General features: G+C 38.0%; 1 protein-coding gene across 4 annotated transcripts in view; it reads right to left on the bottom strand.

The window, feature by feature from the left end:
* Positions 1-17,896, bottom strand: part of ZMYM1 (zinc finger MYM-type containing 1) — a 31,297-nt gene extending 13,401 nt beyond the window's left edge. For 3 of the 4 annotated variants that reach the window (XR_008666636.1, XM_055341745.1, XM_055341744.1), the window contains exons 1-5: positions 17,825-17,896; positions 9,676-9,846; positions 8,242-8,314; positions 7,583-7,832; positions 2,050-2,221 (exon numbers count right to left, since the gene is read on the bottom strand). Coding sequence is in view for 3 of the 4 variants with exons in the window: in XM_055341745.1 (XP_055197720.1) it covers positions 2,050-2,221; positions 7,583-7,832; positions 8,242-8,314; positions 9,676-9,771 (591 nt within the window). In the remaining variant the exon portion in view is untranslated. Of the gene's footprint in view, positions 1-2,049; positions 2,222-7,582; positions 7,833-8,241; positions 8,315-9,675; positions 9,847-17,824 lie in introns of those variants that run through there. The other variant, XM_055341746.1, reaches the window with a different exon arrangement.
* Positions 17,897-18,249: the final 353 nt, after the last annotated feature.

Below are 18,249 nucleotides of genomic sequence, written 5' to 3' on the forward strand. Positions count from 1 at the left end.
ACAGTTAACTAACAATATTAATTTTTCTCCATTATCACTATCATAGTAACTCATATGCAGGATATAGTGTTAAATGGTGCTTTTTAAACTCTTTTACCCAATCAGATAGGCTAAGTATGTGGTACTCACAATAGGCTCTTAAAAACAGGCCAAGGTGTATTCACTGAGTGTGAGGGATGAAGAAGGAAAAGACTGAACGGCATTTCTTGCCTTCAGAAGGCTCCCATGCCTCCCATTTTCCCACTTCTGTGCCCAAGGTCATCACATGAGCACTCTGCCACAGGGAAGATGTGGCTCACAAATGACTTAGTTGAATTCACACTTGCGGAGAATCCTATCTTGAATTGCGTGTTTTTAAGGAAGAATTTATGGAGATAGAACTGGGTCTCAAAGCATCATCCGAACAAGCAAGACAATAATCCTACCTCATGAAAGGGGCTCAGACCACTAATTGCGTTAATCTCATGTAGTCCACCAAAGCAGGATAGCTTCTCTGCTCTCAGAACCACCTACCCACGGCTCTTCTACCAGAAAGGGGATTATTTCTCATTCAGAAAAGCCTGTGACATTCTTAATTCATTTTAACATTGCTTAGGTGTAAGAAAACAGAATTAAAAACACCTTTGTGGTTGAGTTATACGATAGGTAGGCTATTGTTACTTCTGCTATCTTTATTTGCAGTTTATTTATTTTTTTTTAAAGATTTCATTTATCCATTCATGAGAGACAGGGGGGGAGAGAGAGGCAGAGACACAGGCAGAGGGAGAAGCAGGCTCCATGTAGGGAGCCCGATGTGGGACTCGATCCTGGGTCTCCAGGATCATGCCCTGGGCTGAAGGTGGCGCTACACTGCTGAGGCCTATTTATTTGCAGTTTATAAACAAGCTTCCATTTGCTTGGTTTTCTTCAAGGCAAGATCATCCTGAGAGTCTTTAGGAGAATCTCCATACAGCATTTATCATGACTTGTTATGTAAGAGGAACTGTCAGAAGTCTTATTTCATCTTCTTCACTGTCTTATCAACTGAAACTATTCCCAATGGTCCTAAAATCTTATCCCCACATTTTCTGAAAGTGGAACCATCCACAACTAAACTAATGGAGGGAACTCAATCTTGGATATTTTGAGTCCACGTAGTCAAATTCAAATGAAGTTGTCCTTACTTTATGCAACAGGTCTTTATTCGTACCCACTTATGTGCTGTAATACTCTGAACTATTTTTTTCAGTATTTTATTTATTTATTTGAGAGAGAGCGAGCGAGTGAGCATGAGCGTGTGGCGGGCAGGCAGAGGGAGAGGGACATGTGGGGCTCATGACCTGAGCCAAAATCAAGAGTTAGATGCTTAACCAACTGAACCACCTCACCTGGGTACCCTCTCTCTGAGCTATTAAAGTAATAGACTGTCCTTTCATCTGAAGCATTCGAAACAAACTAGTGTAACAATAAGTAAGCCCCACAGTTCTCAAGATAGACTTCATGATGAGGTTGTTGGAGTGAAAGTGAAAAACAGGCATTACTACAGTGTTTCACATTCTGGTATTTTACTTTATACTGAATCTAGGATTTAAAAAAAGTCAGTAAAGGGGAGCCTGGGTGGCTTAGTGAGTTAAACATCTGCCTTTGGCCAGGGACACGATCCTAATGTCCTGGGGTCCATCTCTGCATCAGGCTCCCTGCTCAGTGGGGAGTCTGCTTCTCCCTCTCCCTTCGCCTGTTGCTCCCACTGCTTGGGCTCTCTCTTTCTGCCAAATAAATAAATAAAATCTTGGAAAAAATTTTTTTAATTCAGTAAAAACTCTAATATTTAAACAAAATAATCAGAATCCCTAAAAATTAGGGTGCCTGGGTGACTTGGTTGGCTAAGCGTCTGCCTCTGGCTCAGGTCATAATTCCAGAGTCATAAAACTGAGTCCTGCATTGGGCTTCCTGCTAAGCGGGGAGTCTGCTTCTCCCTCTGCCCTCCCCCCTGCTCATGCTCTCTCTCAATAAACCAAATATATAAATATCTTAAAAATAAAATTCTTAAAAGTTAGATTTTCAACTTACAACAGTAGTCTTCTGACACATGCTGCACTTGGTTAAAATGCTATTAGTACATATGGTAACAAACACTTTTCTTTTTTCTTCATATGATGAAAGACAAGATTGGCTGCAAAAATTTTTGCTAGAGGTATCTTCTAGCTGGACACTGATCACATCCTTTAGATTTAAGAGGTCTCTAAAAAGAAAAACAAGGGCACCATTAAACACTTTTAGAAGTTAAAGCACTCCTTCAAGTAACCCTCTCCCATTTCACCTACCTTTAGATTATGCAACAGCAAAAAAAAAAAAAAAAAAAAGATTATGCAACAGCAGTGACATCAGCCTTGAAATAACAAAACCTGAATTTGGTATTTAGTTCTAGAATTTATACTACATAATGTTGGGTAAGTCATTTATACTCCCAAATGCTGATTCCGTTATCTATAAAGTAGGGATTACAAAACACATCTGATAGCACAGTTTTGAGGATTACCTAGTTGCATTAGTTAGTGCTAGTGGTAATAGAATGTTGATGAGCAATCACATATTCATACCTGACCAACTCTGTAATCTACAAGACAGAGGATACCAAACTATGGTCTGTAAAACTCTAGGGATCCTCCGAATACTTTTAGAGGGGTCCACTAAAACAAAACTATTTTCATATTAAAATATTATCTGCCCAAAAAAGTGTCATTTGTCTTTTTCACTATGTTAACATTGGAACTGATGATGCAAAATCAACAATGGGCCATTGCAATTCCACTCCTCGTACTGAAAAAAGTATGAAGACACACATGTTCCTAACAGCTCTATTTCAAATAGCTAAAAGATAAGGGCACTGGGCTGGCTCAGTTGGTAGAACACATAACTCTTGATCTCAGGACTGTGAGTTCAAGGCCCACACTGGGCCTGGAACTTACTTCAAAAAGAAAAAAAAAAAAAAAAAAAAGCCAAAAGATGGAAATAGTCCAAATGTTTACCAATGAATGAATGGATAAACAAATTGTGATATATCCATACAATGGAATATTACTCAGCTATAAAAAAAGATGAAGTACTGCTATACATGCTACAACATGTATAAGCCTGGGATAAACCTTGAAAGCATTATGCTAAAAAGATGGACACAAATGGTTGTATGTTGTAGAATTCCATAATTATAAAATATGCTGAATAGATAAATCCAGATAGACTACAGATTGGTGGTTGCCAGAGGCTAAAGAGAATTTTCTCTGGGGAGAAAACGTATCCTTAATGGATACGTTGGAGAAATGTTTTGGAATTAGACACTGTTGAGTGTACTAAATACTGCTGAAATGGCTTTTTATGTGGATTTCACCTCAATAAATTGGGAGGGGAAAAAAAAAAAACAATACTGGGTAAAATGCCAGGGCCTTATTAGCACAAACTAATGCAGCTGCACCAAAATGTCCTGGTATCAGCTATTCATTGCCATACATTTGCTGTAAAAATCATTTACTTATTAAGCTTTATCCTCGAAAACTTCTTTTTCATATTCCGTGTGATGATATGGGACAGAGGCACAAAGTATTTCTCCTGCACATCAAACTATGATGGTTGTCTCAAGGAAAATCTCACGTGAGAATGTTGAGCTACAACCTGAGGTAGTACTATTTTCATGGAACATATTTTTACTTGAAAGAACATACCATTATCCAGAGTGGATATCTGGCAAATATTTTCTCAAAAAAGAATAAAGTAAGACTGTTACTTCAAGATAAAGAGCTGACAGTATTCATTGCCAATGATAAAATTCAAGCTTTCATTGAAAATTAGAATTTTGGAAAATTTGCCATCTCCAACTTGATTGTGTCCCAATAGCTAAGATTTCCTGATGAGATTAGTGTTTTGTTTTTTGAACAAATGTGATTGTTAAAATATTGCATAAAGAAATATGCCAACATTTGGAAGATCTAAATAATTCAGTGAAGTAGTATTTTCCAAATTATGATAGCATGTAACAAAAAAGCATTCATTCACGTGTTAAAAAAAAAAACCCAAAGTACAAACAGATCAATGTATTTTAACCTAACAGTACAAAGAATTCATTGATATGGTTTCAGATTTCACATTGTAACTAACCTTTAAGAAGTACAACCTGTTTTCTTCTAGAGTATCAAAGAAGAGCATCCACAAAATCTAAAAGACTATTAAAACATACCTCCCTTTTCCAATTACTGATTGTTAGGACCAGATTTTTTTCACACTTTGGCCAAAACATTTACCAATTAATTGAACACAGAGGCAGATATGAAAACCCAGCCAGACATCGAAGCGGTTTGCAAAACTGATAAAATGATGTTCACTCAATTTTTCTTAAAATTCTTTTCACTAAAGACTACTTTTCATTAAAAATATTATTTATGTCCGCATTCACTGAGTTATTTTTAAAGGAATTAATAATTAGTTTAAAAATTTCTCAGTTTTAGAGGCACCTGGGTGACTCAGTCGGTTAAGTGTCTGCCTTCAGCTCAGGTGGTGAGCCCAGGGTCATGGGCTCCCTCCTCTACAGGGAGCCTGCCTCTTTCCTCTGCCTCCCCTCTCTCATGAATAAATAAAATCTTAAAAATTTCTCAGTTTTAATCTCTAACACTGTATATATTGGCAGATATAACCTACATAAAGTAAAGCTTCTGGCTTTTCAAAAAATTTTAAGAGTGTAAAGGGTTCCAGAAACCAGAATGTGTGAGAACTGCCAATGATGTCTGGCTACTTAGAAACCTCAGAACATCAATCTTTCAGGATAATAGTTTTCTAGATGAAATACTCCTGAAATCAACACTATTTTAACACTTTAACACTTACAAATTTTCCTCCTGAAATAGACTACCAAAAATAACAGGTTCATTTCATTACTATGAATCAGTCATTTTACTGGTTTAAAATATAGCTCTAAATGCAGTATCTGAGTTGTACTATCCTTGTATTTTATTTGACAAAATTTTTTTCTCGGATTCACTGTGTGCCAGCTAGTGTAAAGGCATTGGGAATATAAAGATGAGCGTGATCTGGTTCCTAATCTCAAGAGATTCATAGTTTAACTGGGGCAGTATCAATTCTTTCTTTAAAATTTTTTTATTAATGCTGTGGGAATTATGAACACTATTAAAACACAGACCATGGAACAATTATTCTGAATGGGTGGGGGTTAGTGAGAAGAGAGGAAAAAATCGTGTGGGAACACACAAGAGGTAAGGATATTTGAGGCAGACCTTTGTGACAGAAATAAATTAGCCAGATGGAAAGGGAGGCAGAAGAAACTGCATCGGCAGAAGCATGGAAGTCTGAAAATGCTTACTGATTTACTGCTACCAGTATACTAGATTCCTGGTTTCTAGTCTACTAAGTCCTTATAAATAAGAAACTAAAAAATGAATTTTCTTAAAAGTGCCTAAAATTAGCTTAAACAAATTCCAAGCACAGGACTGAACAACTTTCTTATTTATATGTGCTATACAGCATTAATGCACAGGGATATTCTGCACTCTGTTGATTGCTTTCAGAATCTCTGGTTGGTTTCAAATTGGGATACTACAGTGCAGAAATGACATTTCTTAAACACACTGCTCTCAAAAGAAGTCTTATCTAACATGATTTAAAATGTTATTTTCAAAGCCACTTTTTATTTGGTTCATGAAACAAAAACTGCATTAACTCAAAACAGATTTTTAAATCATTGCTATAAAAGAAACCTCAATAGTAACTGATAATTAGCTAAAATCGTGAGAACTGTAGATTAATACCAGAGGCTAATGAGGAAGAAAAAAAACTTTGAGAAAAGCAGAGGTTACTCTGAACAATGGACAGCCTCTTCCAGGCTATGTATGCATTACTATCACCTTTCCACCAACCTATACAATAGTATTTTGTATTAAAAAATATTTGAAAGGAAGTAATTTTGGAAAAATGTTCCAAAGGAAGTAAAACTTGTTTCATATTTTTGCTCATATTGGATTTCTTCATCTTAGAGAACAACTTACACTATATCTTTCCTGTTTCAGCCTTTTCAATCTGTCTGGGAGATCTGCTGAAGATGTATAATAGGTAAATTCCAAACATAGTAACATGGTACCTTAACTTCTCAGGACCTCAGTTTCCTCAAAACCAAAAGAAAATGTTTTGACTGGATGATTTCTAAGGCCCCTTCCAGTTTTATGATTCTGCAGAGAAAGAAAGCAGACTGAAGAGAGTGCCTTACAGCCCTTAGCAAAAAGGAAAAAAGACATAGTATTGAAGAGTTGAAAAAAAACAAAGATAAAGGTGAGTTTCAGGGAGTAAGACTTGAAGCAGCGGATAACACCCGAAGCAGCGGCCAAATGAGGAGTTGAAGCAACCAATAAAAAGGGTTTGTGAATTTGTTACGAGAATAATAATGGTGATAATTAACATTTATTGAGGTCTTATTACATGCCAGTATTGCTCTGATGGCTTAAATCTATTATTTAATGCTCATAATTCTTATGTACATTTAACAAAACAGATAGGAATACTAAGAAAGAAGTTCTCACTGTTTTTCATACTTTAGCATATTATGTATTATCTGGGGACAAATGCAATTCTGATTCCAGTAGATCTGGGTGAGACCTGAGACTCTGTATTTTTATTTAACAAGCTCCCAGATGATATTGATACAGCTGCTATGAGTTGTAAAATATAACTATAAATGGAGGAAGCAAGATTCAAATTATGGCAATCTGATTCTAAAATAAGACACTTGAAAGGTATTTACTGTATTTACAAGCAAAATTGGTGGCCTGTGTGTTTCCTCTGTTCTGAAACAAAAACATTTAAAATTTAGCAATAGCATTTAATGAGAACTAATAAACCAGAATTATAGTATGATAGGAGTTTCAAAGCACATTGATTCTTTACATCTCAAGGTAGAGTTCAAAGTTTTGGACATTTTCCACTAATTCACTATGAAATTACCTCTACTTCCTCTCTCTGCATCTAAATTGCCTTACATACATTAAAAAAAAAAAAAAAAAAAGGTAGCAATACAAACCCCAACAGCAGCTCACTGAAATCTTGAAAAGATTACATGCAACCATGTTTACCTAGGACTACTCAAATTTGCAAAAGTATTTAATAAATTCATTTACCATTACAACAGAAACATTACTTTATAATGTTATACCTTGGTTATTTTATACCTTGAATGATCCAAATTGACTACTATTATATGATTAATGTGTTAGTGATTTGCAGCCTATACAGTTAAATGATAGAATAGACATATAATAATCCCACTTACAGAGAATTTCTAATGAAAACAGTAGGAAAGTAAGTTTCAGAAATCACATTATTTAAAGCTGAAGAGAAACAGAACTCCTTATGTTTTAAATTCTGCAAATCTCTCAACAGAAAAACTATTTCTGAAGAATCTAATTGAGGAACTGAAAGCGGAAGCGGCTTTTCACTAAACCAAGGTGATGTTTCTTTAGAAAAAATGAAAATGTAGACAGTTACAACCAAGACTCTGATCAAGATCTATGTAGGGAAGTAAAAGGGGGCATAATTTAGAATTATATACTTTGAGCAGTTTGAACAAGTTCTCTTGGGAAGAGCTGGTGAATTGGCAGATGAAATGTACTCATTGATGCACAGCGTGGAGCAGAAAAGCTGAGTAGACCCTTTCCTCTGATAGGCAGTTTGCCCCTTCTGAAGGATTTTTTTACAACCAGAACAGGAGACCTGAACAGCTGTGGTTGAAACTGAAGGAAGCATTTTATTCATGCCAGATGACGTAAGAGAAAGCTGAAAGCCTGCAGTCAACTGTGGAGCTATAAACACAAAACAGGAAGAAAGAAAATTAGTATTTACATAAAATTAAGTATGCATTCTTTCATTTTCTTTTAGAGGTTACTTCTACTGGACCTGAAACCCAAAACAAACAATGCACTTTTCAAAGACATTTTTTTTTTAATTTTTATTTATTTATGATAGAGAGAGAGAGAGAGAGAGAGAGAGAGAGAGAGAGAGGCAGAGACATAAGCAGAGGGAGAAGCAGGCTCCATGCACCGGGAGACCGACGTGGGACTCGATCCCGGGTCTCCAGGATTGCGCCCTGGGCCAAAGGCAGGCGCTAAACCTCTGCGCCACCCAGGGATCCCTTCAAAGACATTCTAAAAAAGTAGAATAAACTGGCTAATATGTTGGTTAGGATAAATATGATTTAAGTAATTCTATTACCACTCTCTGAAAAGGTAGTGTTTATTTTCAGTTCATTCTCCTGAGTTTTGGGCTGCTGGGCTTGACAGTACTCCTAAAACAAGAAATGAAAATAATGAATACAATGTGTATAAAACAGCTAGTTATTCAACAGAAAATAATAAATTATGTTTAAGTCTTTGCAGTGAATTGTGTAACTGAACTGAACCATAGGTGAACACTTCGTTTCTGGTGACCTTTGGCTGACAACACTGATCAATTACTACATTATATTCCATCATACCTGGACATGACTTCAGTAATCTTTGTTCACACAGTCCTTCGGTAGCTACCACACAAAGAGCAGACACACTCAATGACATCTATTTTCCCTTCTTGTTCTAATTAGTACTAGCTAATTGTCTTTGTAAAGACCTTAAACACAAAAGTTTTTGGATTGAGCTAAGAGTCTTACGGAGGATTCTTCAGAGCAGCAGGCAATCTATCTATACATGATCTATATTTGGATGTCCACAACATCCACAGTGTTTGAATGTTCACAGACTGAAGAAGCAACAAACACTTCCTAGATGGACAATATTCCCCAGAATCACCAACTCAGTGGGAGTCATATCCCTACTTAACACTGATTTACTTTAGGCTATTTCTAAACAGAGTACTAGAAATAAATTAAAACTGAATTCACTTTTTGTTTCATTAGAAATTTCAGCTGGCTCATATATAAACAGTCTAAAGAAATTTGGCACTACTCACAAAACATTCACGGATTGAGTCAGTTTATTATTTATAGGTTCTTTAGGACATAATATGTGTGAAAAATTTTAAGAATAAACATGAAACTAATTTGGGTAAAATAATTACAAAGAAAAAATTCTAATAATTTATAATGTATTAAGGCTACGACTTTAAAAGTCAGTAGCATAAAAACATACAATTAGTTAGTCATACTGTTTTAAGTTAAGAAAAATGAAAACAAAAATGTGTTAACCTTAGCTAGACCCATGATTTCCTAAGCAATCCTTTTATCAATCCAAAACCCAATGCCGGGAGGCCTGGGTGGCTCAGCGGTTGAGTGCCTGCCTTTGGCTCAGGGCGTGATCCCAGATTCCTGGGTTCAAGTCCCACGTCGGGCTCCTTGCATGGGGTTTGCTTCTTCCTCTGCCTGTGTCTCTGCCTCTCTGTGTCTCTCATGAATAAATATTAAAAAAACAAAACAAAACAAAAAAACCCCCAAGACAAAAAACAACAAAACCCCATGCCAAACATCCATTCTTTTCTCAAATCATTTTCTTATATAGAGTTGTGATGGCATTTCACACCATATACCTTATATTATGTGACCAACTGCTTCGGGGAAGATAAAGATTTAAGGTTTTCAACCAGTAAACTAGCATCTTGCATAACTGAAATGTACAATTAAATGCTGTTCTAGAAAAAAGAAAATAGAATATTTACCTGAGCGCTGTCAGGTTCAGTCTTAATTTCATCTACCCGCCCCATTTGTGGTGCCACTGCTTTGTCACATTCACCATCTATTGGCGATTCTTTCATCTTAGTATCTGATGCAAAGGAATCCTCCAGTTCCAAACTAATGAAACTATTCTTTGGGGAATAGTGTCCAGGTTCCTAAAACAAAATAAGAATTGAAAGAGAGTCTGATTTTAACATTAGTTCTTTTAAATATGGTAATTTTCTGGAAGCACAACAGGTCTTCAGACAGCTTGGACTCAAGGTTCCTTCACAGTACCAACACTGGCTTTCTTCCCTTCATCACTATTCCCCAACATAGTTTTGCTTTGTAATTCTCTGGTGGACATATTTCTCGCTTTCTTCTGGGACTAATCTTCTTCACTTCTATTCCCCCAGGCCTGCCTATAGCATAAACTCATTAACCCACAAGTTTACTTTTAAATTATTAGTCTTAGAAAACATAAAGTCTTCTATCTAAGGTTAATCCAAATAGCTGTAGTCACTACCTCTCCCCCGCCACTGTCCTCCTATAGAGCCAGTTATTATCTTCATCTCCCTCAACTCCTCTTTCCATCCTTACTGGTTCTTCACATATAAACATTCAAATACACTCAAGGGTCCAACTTTTAAAGCTAGTGGCCTCTCTCTGACCACTCCTGTCCCTCATCCTTGAGACTCTCCACTTCCTTGAATCCTATGACTCCAAAACATATTCCTCCTCCTACCTCTTTGCCAGTTTTCTTCTCAAACATTTATTTCACCTGCTTCTAAATTATTTGTGTTCCAGGGATGCCTGGGCGGGTCAGTCAGTTAGGGGTCTGCTTTCAGCTCAGGTCATGATCCTGGGATCCTGGGATTAAGACCCAAGTCAAGCTCCCTGCTTAGCGAGGAGTCTGCCTCTCCCTCTCCCCACCCCTCACTCATGCTCTCTCGTGCATGCTCTCAAATAAAGTCTTAAAACAATTTTTTTTGTGTGTTCCTTCAATTCCACAGGACTCTTTCTCATTTGCTCTGTGGGCACAACCTTGGATTCAATTATCATTTTTAGGCTGATTTCCCCTTACATTTCTGAGCTCCAGCCCATATATCTAATGGCCTACTAAATATCTCCACTTAGATGCTCCACAGGTCCCTCAAATTCAAGAGATTTAAAACTATATTCTTATAGTATTCCTGTAAACCTGCTTTACACATGTTCCCTTTTTTGATAAAATGGCTCTATCCCCAATTTCCCATGCCAGAAATCTAGGGGTAGTCCTAAATTCCTCTTCTCCCAAAGTCCCCACATTTAATCACCAAAGTGGATCAAATATACCTTCTAAATAGATTTTGAATCTATTTTCCTTTTTTTTTTTTTTTAAGATTTATTTATTCATTCAGAGAGAGCGGAGAGAGAGGCAGAGACACAGGCAGAGGGAGAAGCAGGCTCCATGCAGGAAGCCCGATGTGGGACTCGATCCTAGGTCTCCAGGATCACACCGGGGGCTGCAGGCGGCGCTAAACCGCTGCGCCACCGGGGCTGCCCTGAATCTATTTTCCAATTACACCTCATGCCTGTCTCCTACTCTCTACCTCCATGAATGGATTCCTTTTTGGGAACTATAAAAGATAAAGTCCCAAATCAAAATATAAAAGATTGTTGCACATTCAGGCTTAAAATATAACCCCATTTTATGTCTTTTGAGGAATCACAAGTGCCTTTTGATTGCTCAGCCTCAAGGTCTCTTTTTCCAGGACAAACTGGTTCCTTCTATCTTCTTTTCTCTCATCTTTGGTCTTTCCCCCACTTTTCTGGTAGCTTTAATTCAAAGTCCCTATCCCAGAGCAGAAAATTAAATGAATAAGACCTGACTGTGAAGTGCAGTAAAAGCTCAGACGGCTTCTGTGCAGCCTACTTAAGCACTCCAAATAACCAGAGCAAAGCAAAACTCACGGAAAATTTACTAGACTGTCATTCACTCAAAAGAAAATATGCAAGTCTAAAAATCAATTAAAAACAACGCATCTTAAAGAAAAAAAACAAAAACCCACAGCGCATCTATGAGCTTTTGCATCTTGGAATCCCTTCAAATGTGTCAGTCATCACACAAATAGGCAAATAATGGAAAGCACCCTCAAAGTGTAATTAATTAATCTAAATTAGGTCTCTGAAGCAAGGAAGAACAGTATGTAACATTTCTTCAGCTATTAGAAAAACCAAAAGAGCAAAAAACATATGAATAACAAATCTAGTACTTCCTTTTCCAACAAGATGCACATTAAAAACCCTAAAAGATTTTATTTTTGGGGTGCCTGGCTTGCTCAGAGGAATAAGAGACTCTTGATCTCCAGGTGGTGAGTTTGAATTCCACACTGGGTGTAGAGATTACTTAAATGAATAAACTTAAAAAAATTTTTTAAAAAAAGATTTTTGTAAAAATCTACACCCAATGTGGGGCTCGAACTAATGACCCTGAGATCAAGAGTTGCCATGCTCCTCTGACTGAGCCACCAAGACACAATGAAACCTCTTTTTTAATATAGTCTTTCACCTATCTTTCCCAACTAGGGCTAACCCATGTATGTCGGATAGTATTAATGTGGCACAGGTTCCTACTGGTTAATACTACTAGGTAATAACCAATCAAAATATTTTAATTTAAACCAAAGAGGGATAACATGGAGCAGAGAATAAAATTCACATTAATTTAAAAAATGTTTTTTATTTATTTACTTGACAGTGAAAGAGAGAGAGAGAGAGCGTGCGTGCGCGCGCAGAGGCAGAGGGAGAAGCAGACTCCCCACTGAGCTGGGAGCCCAACTCAGGCTCGATCCCAGGATCCTGATTATCACCACCTGAGCCAAAGGCAGTCGCTTAACCGACCAAGTCACCAAGGCGCCCCTCAAAATTCACAATTTTTAAAGTAAAACTTGAGACTGCAAAGAAATTACAAGCTATCAGGAATTATTTCCAGACACACAAACAGATATCCAGAGAGAATGTATGTAGCTTTCCTCCTGGAAAATTAGTACAATATCGATGCTTCAAGTTGCTTCGCCCTTAATCTTTTAATTCTTCCCCACTATAACTGTGCTTATACTGCTCTACCTGTAGTCATTTTTGCTTATTCAAACCCTATTCAGCTTCTAAACCAACTCTGTTCCAAATTTTATCCGATTGGCAAGAATTAAAAATAAGACTGATAAATCTAGGGGTGCCTTACTCAGTTGGCACAAAACTCTTGATCTTAGGGGTCATGAATTCAAGCTTCATGTTGGGTGTAGAGAATATTTAAAAAAACGAGACTGATAAATCTAGGCACAACAGATAAAATTAACAGGCTTTAATTGTGAGGACACTTTCCAGAACAGAGTAGAGGAAAACAGCAGCACATTGAGCTAAGGAGATGGGAGTTTTGGGTTGCCAAAGCAGGTGGAGCTCCTGAGGCACAAAGGAGATGTGGGAACCAAGGAGAAATAAGCCTCCCAATTTGCACACAAATACCTCCTTCTCCACTTTTTAGCTGATCTCCAAATGTACATCTATGGAGTATGACATCAAAAAATCTAGCAGAAAATAGCAGATTGAGTCTAAAGAGCTGAACAGAGATTACAGTAGCTTTGCAGAGCTAAGAACAAAGCTGAGATTTAAGCCCAGCAAAGGTAGAGGGGGCTTGGTAAAGATATGGACTTTCAGTTGGCCATGTGGTAGGAATAAGGATCATACCCCAGGAGAAAAGACCACCCCCTGGAAAAAAGGACAACCCAAAATAAATCAGCCCTAAAAAGTCCCAACAAGTCTTAATGCTAACCCCTCAACAGGATCAATGTAATCTGTTAGAACTATCTGCCTGCTTATAAGGAACTTAGCCCTCTCTGGAGGAAGTGCACCTAGAGTCTTTAAATTTTGTCATCCACAATACAATAAAAATGTATGGGTATATCCTCCCCCCCTCAAAAAAAAGCCCCAAATAAGACTGACTGAAAACCAATAAAAAGAAAAAAGACAACAGATCTTTAGTAATTCGTATTGGTATTATCAGGCTAGGACTTCGATACATTTGAGAAGAGAAAAAAGGTGAAGTTTAGCAGACCCCTGGAATAAAAAAAAAGTCATAGAAATATGAGAATTGGAAAATAGAGAAATTAAGAATAGATACATTTTATATCAATAGTAGAAAATAGTTCAGACTGATGATGCATAATAAAATAAAAATACAAATAATGTAAGCAACATGTGGAAACTGGCAAAAAGGTTAACACAGATGTAAATAGAGTTCCAGAAAGAGAAAACAGACAAGGCTACAGAAGCAGTATTTGAAGAACTACTGGCCAATTTCCTCCAAATGAAGAAAAATATCAAACCACACAATTCAAGAAGATCTAGGAGTAATAAATACAGTAAATATAAAAGAAAAAAACCCAAACCTATGCATATCAGAGTCATACTGGTGAAAACTAAAGATAAAAAAACTCTTAAAAGTAGCTTAAAAAAAAAAAAAGACATACAGGAAAACAGAAATAAGAATAAAGGCTGTTTTCTTGTCAGAAACAATGAAGGCCAGAAGCCAATGGAGGGTCTTTAAGGTAATGGGAAAAAACAAAAACAACCCCCCCCCCCCAAAAAAAAAACTACTTAAAGTATTCTCCAGTCAGTAAAAATATCCTTCAAAAATAAAGGTAAGCGATGCCTGGGTGGCTCAGCAATTGAGCATCTGCCTTTGGCCCTGGGCCCAGGATCGAGTCCCACATTGGGCTCCCCACAGGGAGCCTGCTTCTCCCTGTGCCTGTGTCTGTGTCTCTAAGCAAAATCTTTAAAATAAGAAAAAAAAAAAAGGTGAAATATTTCCTTCAGATACATGAAAATGAGAATTTATTACAAACAAATCTATACTGCAGAAATGCTAAAGAAAATTCCTTAAGTTAAAGTGAAATATTTAACGGAAATTTGGTGTAAAGATTAGAAAGGGAGAAACAAACATACTGCTTTAAAAAAAAAAAAAAGAAAATCCAAAAGGATCTCCAAGTAATTACTGCCAATTATTAAGTAAATTTAGGAAGGCCAATATTCAAAAACCATTTTTTACTTGAACAATCAAAAAAATTTTAAAACAACCATTTTCTAAAGCATCACAAAACATCAAATGCATGAATATATCTAATGAAATAGGTCAAGATCTCTACACTGAAAAACCAAACAATGCTGAGAGAAATTAAGGAAGATATAAATAAATGGAGAAATATAGCACGCTCATTGACTGACTTACTACTGTTAAGTCAGTTTTCCCCAAATTGAGCTACAGATCAAAATCCCAGTTTTTGTGAAACTTGCAAGAGGATTTAATGCATAGGGAATGTGTACAAACATAGAAAGCTAAAACAATCTCAAAAAAGAAAAAAGTAAAAAAAAAAATATATATATATATAAAGAAAAAAGTTGGAGGACTTAACTATAAAGCTATGGTAATTAATATAATGTGGTACCGTCACAAGCAAAAATAAAGTGACTCAGTCTAGAAGCAGGTATACTCTAACCTTTTACTTCTTTGCATTACAGCTACTTCTTTATATATACGCTTCTTTTTTTTAAAAGATTTTATTTATTCATGAGAGACAGAGAGAGGCAGAGACACAGGTGGAGGGAGATGCAGGCTCCCTGCGGGGAACCCGACAAAATCCGTACCTTTTGGGGTTCAGCAAACATTTCACTCGTGTATATATATATATATATATATATATATATGTTTTTTTATTTTTATTTTTATTTATATATATGTTTTTTTTTAATATATATTTTTTAATTTTTATTTATTTATGATAGTCACAGAGAGAGAGAGAGGCAGAGACACAGGCAGAGGGAGAAGCAGGCTCCATGCACCGGGAGCCTGACGTGGGATTCGATCCCGGGTCTCCAGGATCGCGCCCTGGGCCAAAGGCAGGCGCTAAACCGCTGCGCCACCCAGGGATCCCTATATATATATGTTTTAAACCTACTTTTAAAAATCAAAAAAAGGACGCTTGGGTGGTTCAGCAGTTGAGCATCTGTTTTTGGCCCAGGGTGTAATCCTGGAGTCCTGGGATCAAGCCTCGCATCCGGCTCCCTGCAGGGAGCCTGCCTGTGTCTGTCTCTCTCGCTGTGTCTCTCATGGATAAATAAAATCTTAAAAAAAATTAAAAATTAAAACAAAAATCATTAGATACAGTTAACCGTGTAATATACCAAGCGTCACCTATTTTTGGAGACTTCTGAAGCACCCACAAAATAGCCCTTCCTGCCATCTAGGGGAGTACACTTCACCACCACCCCACCCCACCCCCTAGCGGTGACACTAAGGAGGACGGTCACAGCTTCTCACCTGCTCTTTTTGGATTCCAACCTGTGTATATGCTCCGGCACAGAAAATCACGGGTTGGGGGTGGGGGACAAAAATCACTATTTCAAGCAAAGGGCAACTACTCCCCTAAACGCTCTTGCCTCATCCTATGAGCTAAACGGCAAACTGCTGGGTCCTGAGGCTGCCGGGGCTGAATGTAATATAGATCTTGCTATAAAATTTAAATTTCTCATTATATATATAATAAATATATTATATATTGCATATATAAATATAACATATAATAAATAAGTTATTAAAAATAAAAGAACATATAAAAATAATAAACATTTTATTTTTTATAAAAAACAAAAATATATCATATATAATAATATATCATACATAAATATACAATAAGTATTAAAAATAAAAAAATTAAAAAATAAAAATGTATAATAGAAATATTTATTTCTATAATAAAAATGTAATAATATGATATAAATAAGCATAATAAACTATTAAAAATAAAAATAATATAAAAAATAAAAAATATATTATATAATATACATTAAAAATATAAATTTTATTTTTATAAATATATCATATACAATAATGAAGTAGTTATTAAAAATTAAAATATAATACATAAAATATTTCATAATAAAATATATAATAAAAATAATATATTATATAATAAATATAATATAAACAATATAAGTATAATAAATATAATAAATATAATGTAATAAGTTACTAAAAACAAAAATATAATATAAATAAAAAATAAAAATCTTCATAAAAAATAAAAATATAATATATAATAAAACAAGTATAATATAATAAATATAATTTAATAAATATAATGCAATAAATATAATTAAAATTAAAATATATTTATAAATAAAAATAAATTTCATAAAAAATAAAAGTATAGGGCAGCCCTGGTGGCTCAGCGGTTTAGCGCCTGCCTTTGGCCCAGGGCGTGATCCTGGAGACCCGGGATCGAGTCCCGCGTCGGGCTCCCGGTGCATGGAGCCTGCTTCTCCCTCTGCCTGTGTCTCTGCCTCTCTCTCTCTCTCAAATAAATAAACAAAACATTAAAAAAAAATAAAAAAATAAAAGCATAATAAACATAATATATGTTATATATAATAAACATAAATAAATATTTAGACATTCTACTTATTTATTCCTGAGACCCAGGCGGAGGGAGAAGCAGGCTCCCCGCGGGGAGCCCGACGCGGGCCCCCGTGACCCCCGGCCCCCGAGGCGGCCGCGCGAGCCCGAGCCCAGAGCTGGGCGCCGGGCCGGCCGCGCACCTTCCCCGCGGCCCGGCTTCGAGCCACACTCCTGCACGGGTCAGCCCCCTTCTGCGGACCCTCCGTGCGCAGCACCTCGTTGCAAGAGCACTTCCGTGATTCTTTTTTTTTTTCTTTTTACGGCGTCTCGGGGCCGCCCGGGGGCCCAGCGGTTAGCGTGACCCTAGAGACCCAGGTTCGAGTACCGCGTCGGGTTCCCCAAGAGGAGCGTGCGTCTCGCTCCGCCTGCGTCTCCCATAAAAGCACTACAGTAGGGGCCGCGAGCCGCGGGTGTGCGCGGGTGTGCGCGGGCGGCCCGCGGCGGCCGCGGGGCGGGGAGCGCAGGCCGGCGAGGGGCACGCGGGCACGCTGCGGCCGCGGGAAAGGGCCCGGCCGCACATGGCGGACCCGCTCGCAGGGACCCGTGTCTGGGAGCCCGACCCGACGCCTCATCCTCCCGCCGACCGGCCACGCTCTCTGCCCCTTCCGGGGAGGCGCGGCGGGAGCCACCGACGCCGCGGCGGCCGGAGGACGCTTACTAACTTTTCTCAGGGACGCTCGCCGCGCGAGGAGGATCGGAGGGACTTCGACGCGGAACGGTCACGCAGGCCCCGCCCCTTCCCGGCGTGCTCAGCGGCCGAGCATGCGCGGCGCAGCCGGGGGGCGGGGCCTCCGGACCCTTCGCTGGAGGGGGCGGGGCTGACCCAGACGTCTGAGCCTCGCGGGCTGGGCTAGGGGGCAGGTGGGCCTGTTAGCGACCTCTGTCAGCGACCTCTGTAAATCCCGATTTCTGGGTCCTCGAAATGGGGTTTATTTCATTTTTTAAAATTTACTTATTTATTTATTTATGATAGAGAGACAGGCAGAGACAGGCAGAGGGAGAAGCAGGCCCCATGCAGGGAGCCCGACGCGGGACTCGATCCGGGGTCTCCAGGGTCACGCCCTGCGCTGAAGGCGGCGCTAAACCG

This window comes from Nyctereutes procyonoides, unplaced genomic scaffold (assembly GCF_905146905.1).
Source record: "Nyctereutes procyonoides isolate TBG_1078 unplaced genomic scaffold, NYPRO_anot_genome, whole genome shotgun sequence".
Classification (NCBI taxonomy): domain Eukaryota; kingdom Metazoa; phylum Chordata; class Mammalia; order Carnivora; family Canidae; genus Nyctereutes; species Nyctereutes procyonoides.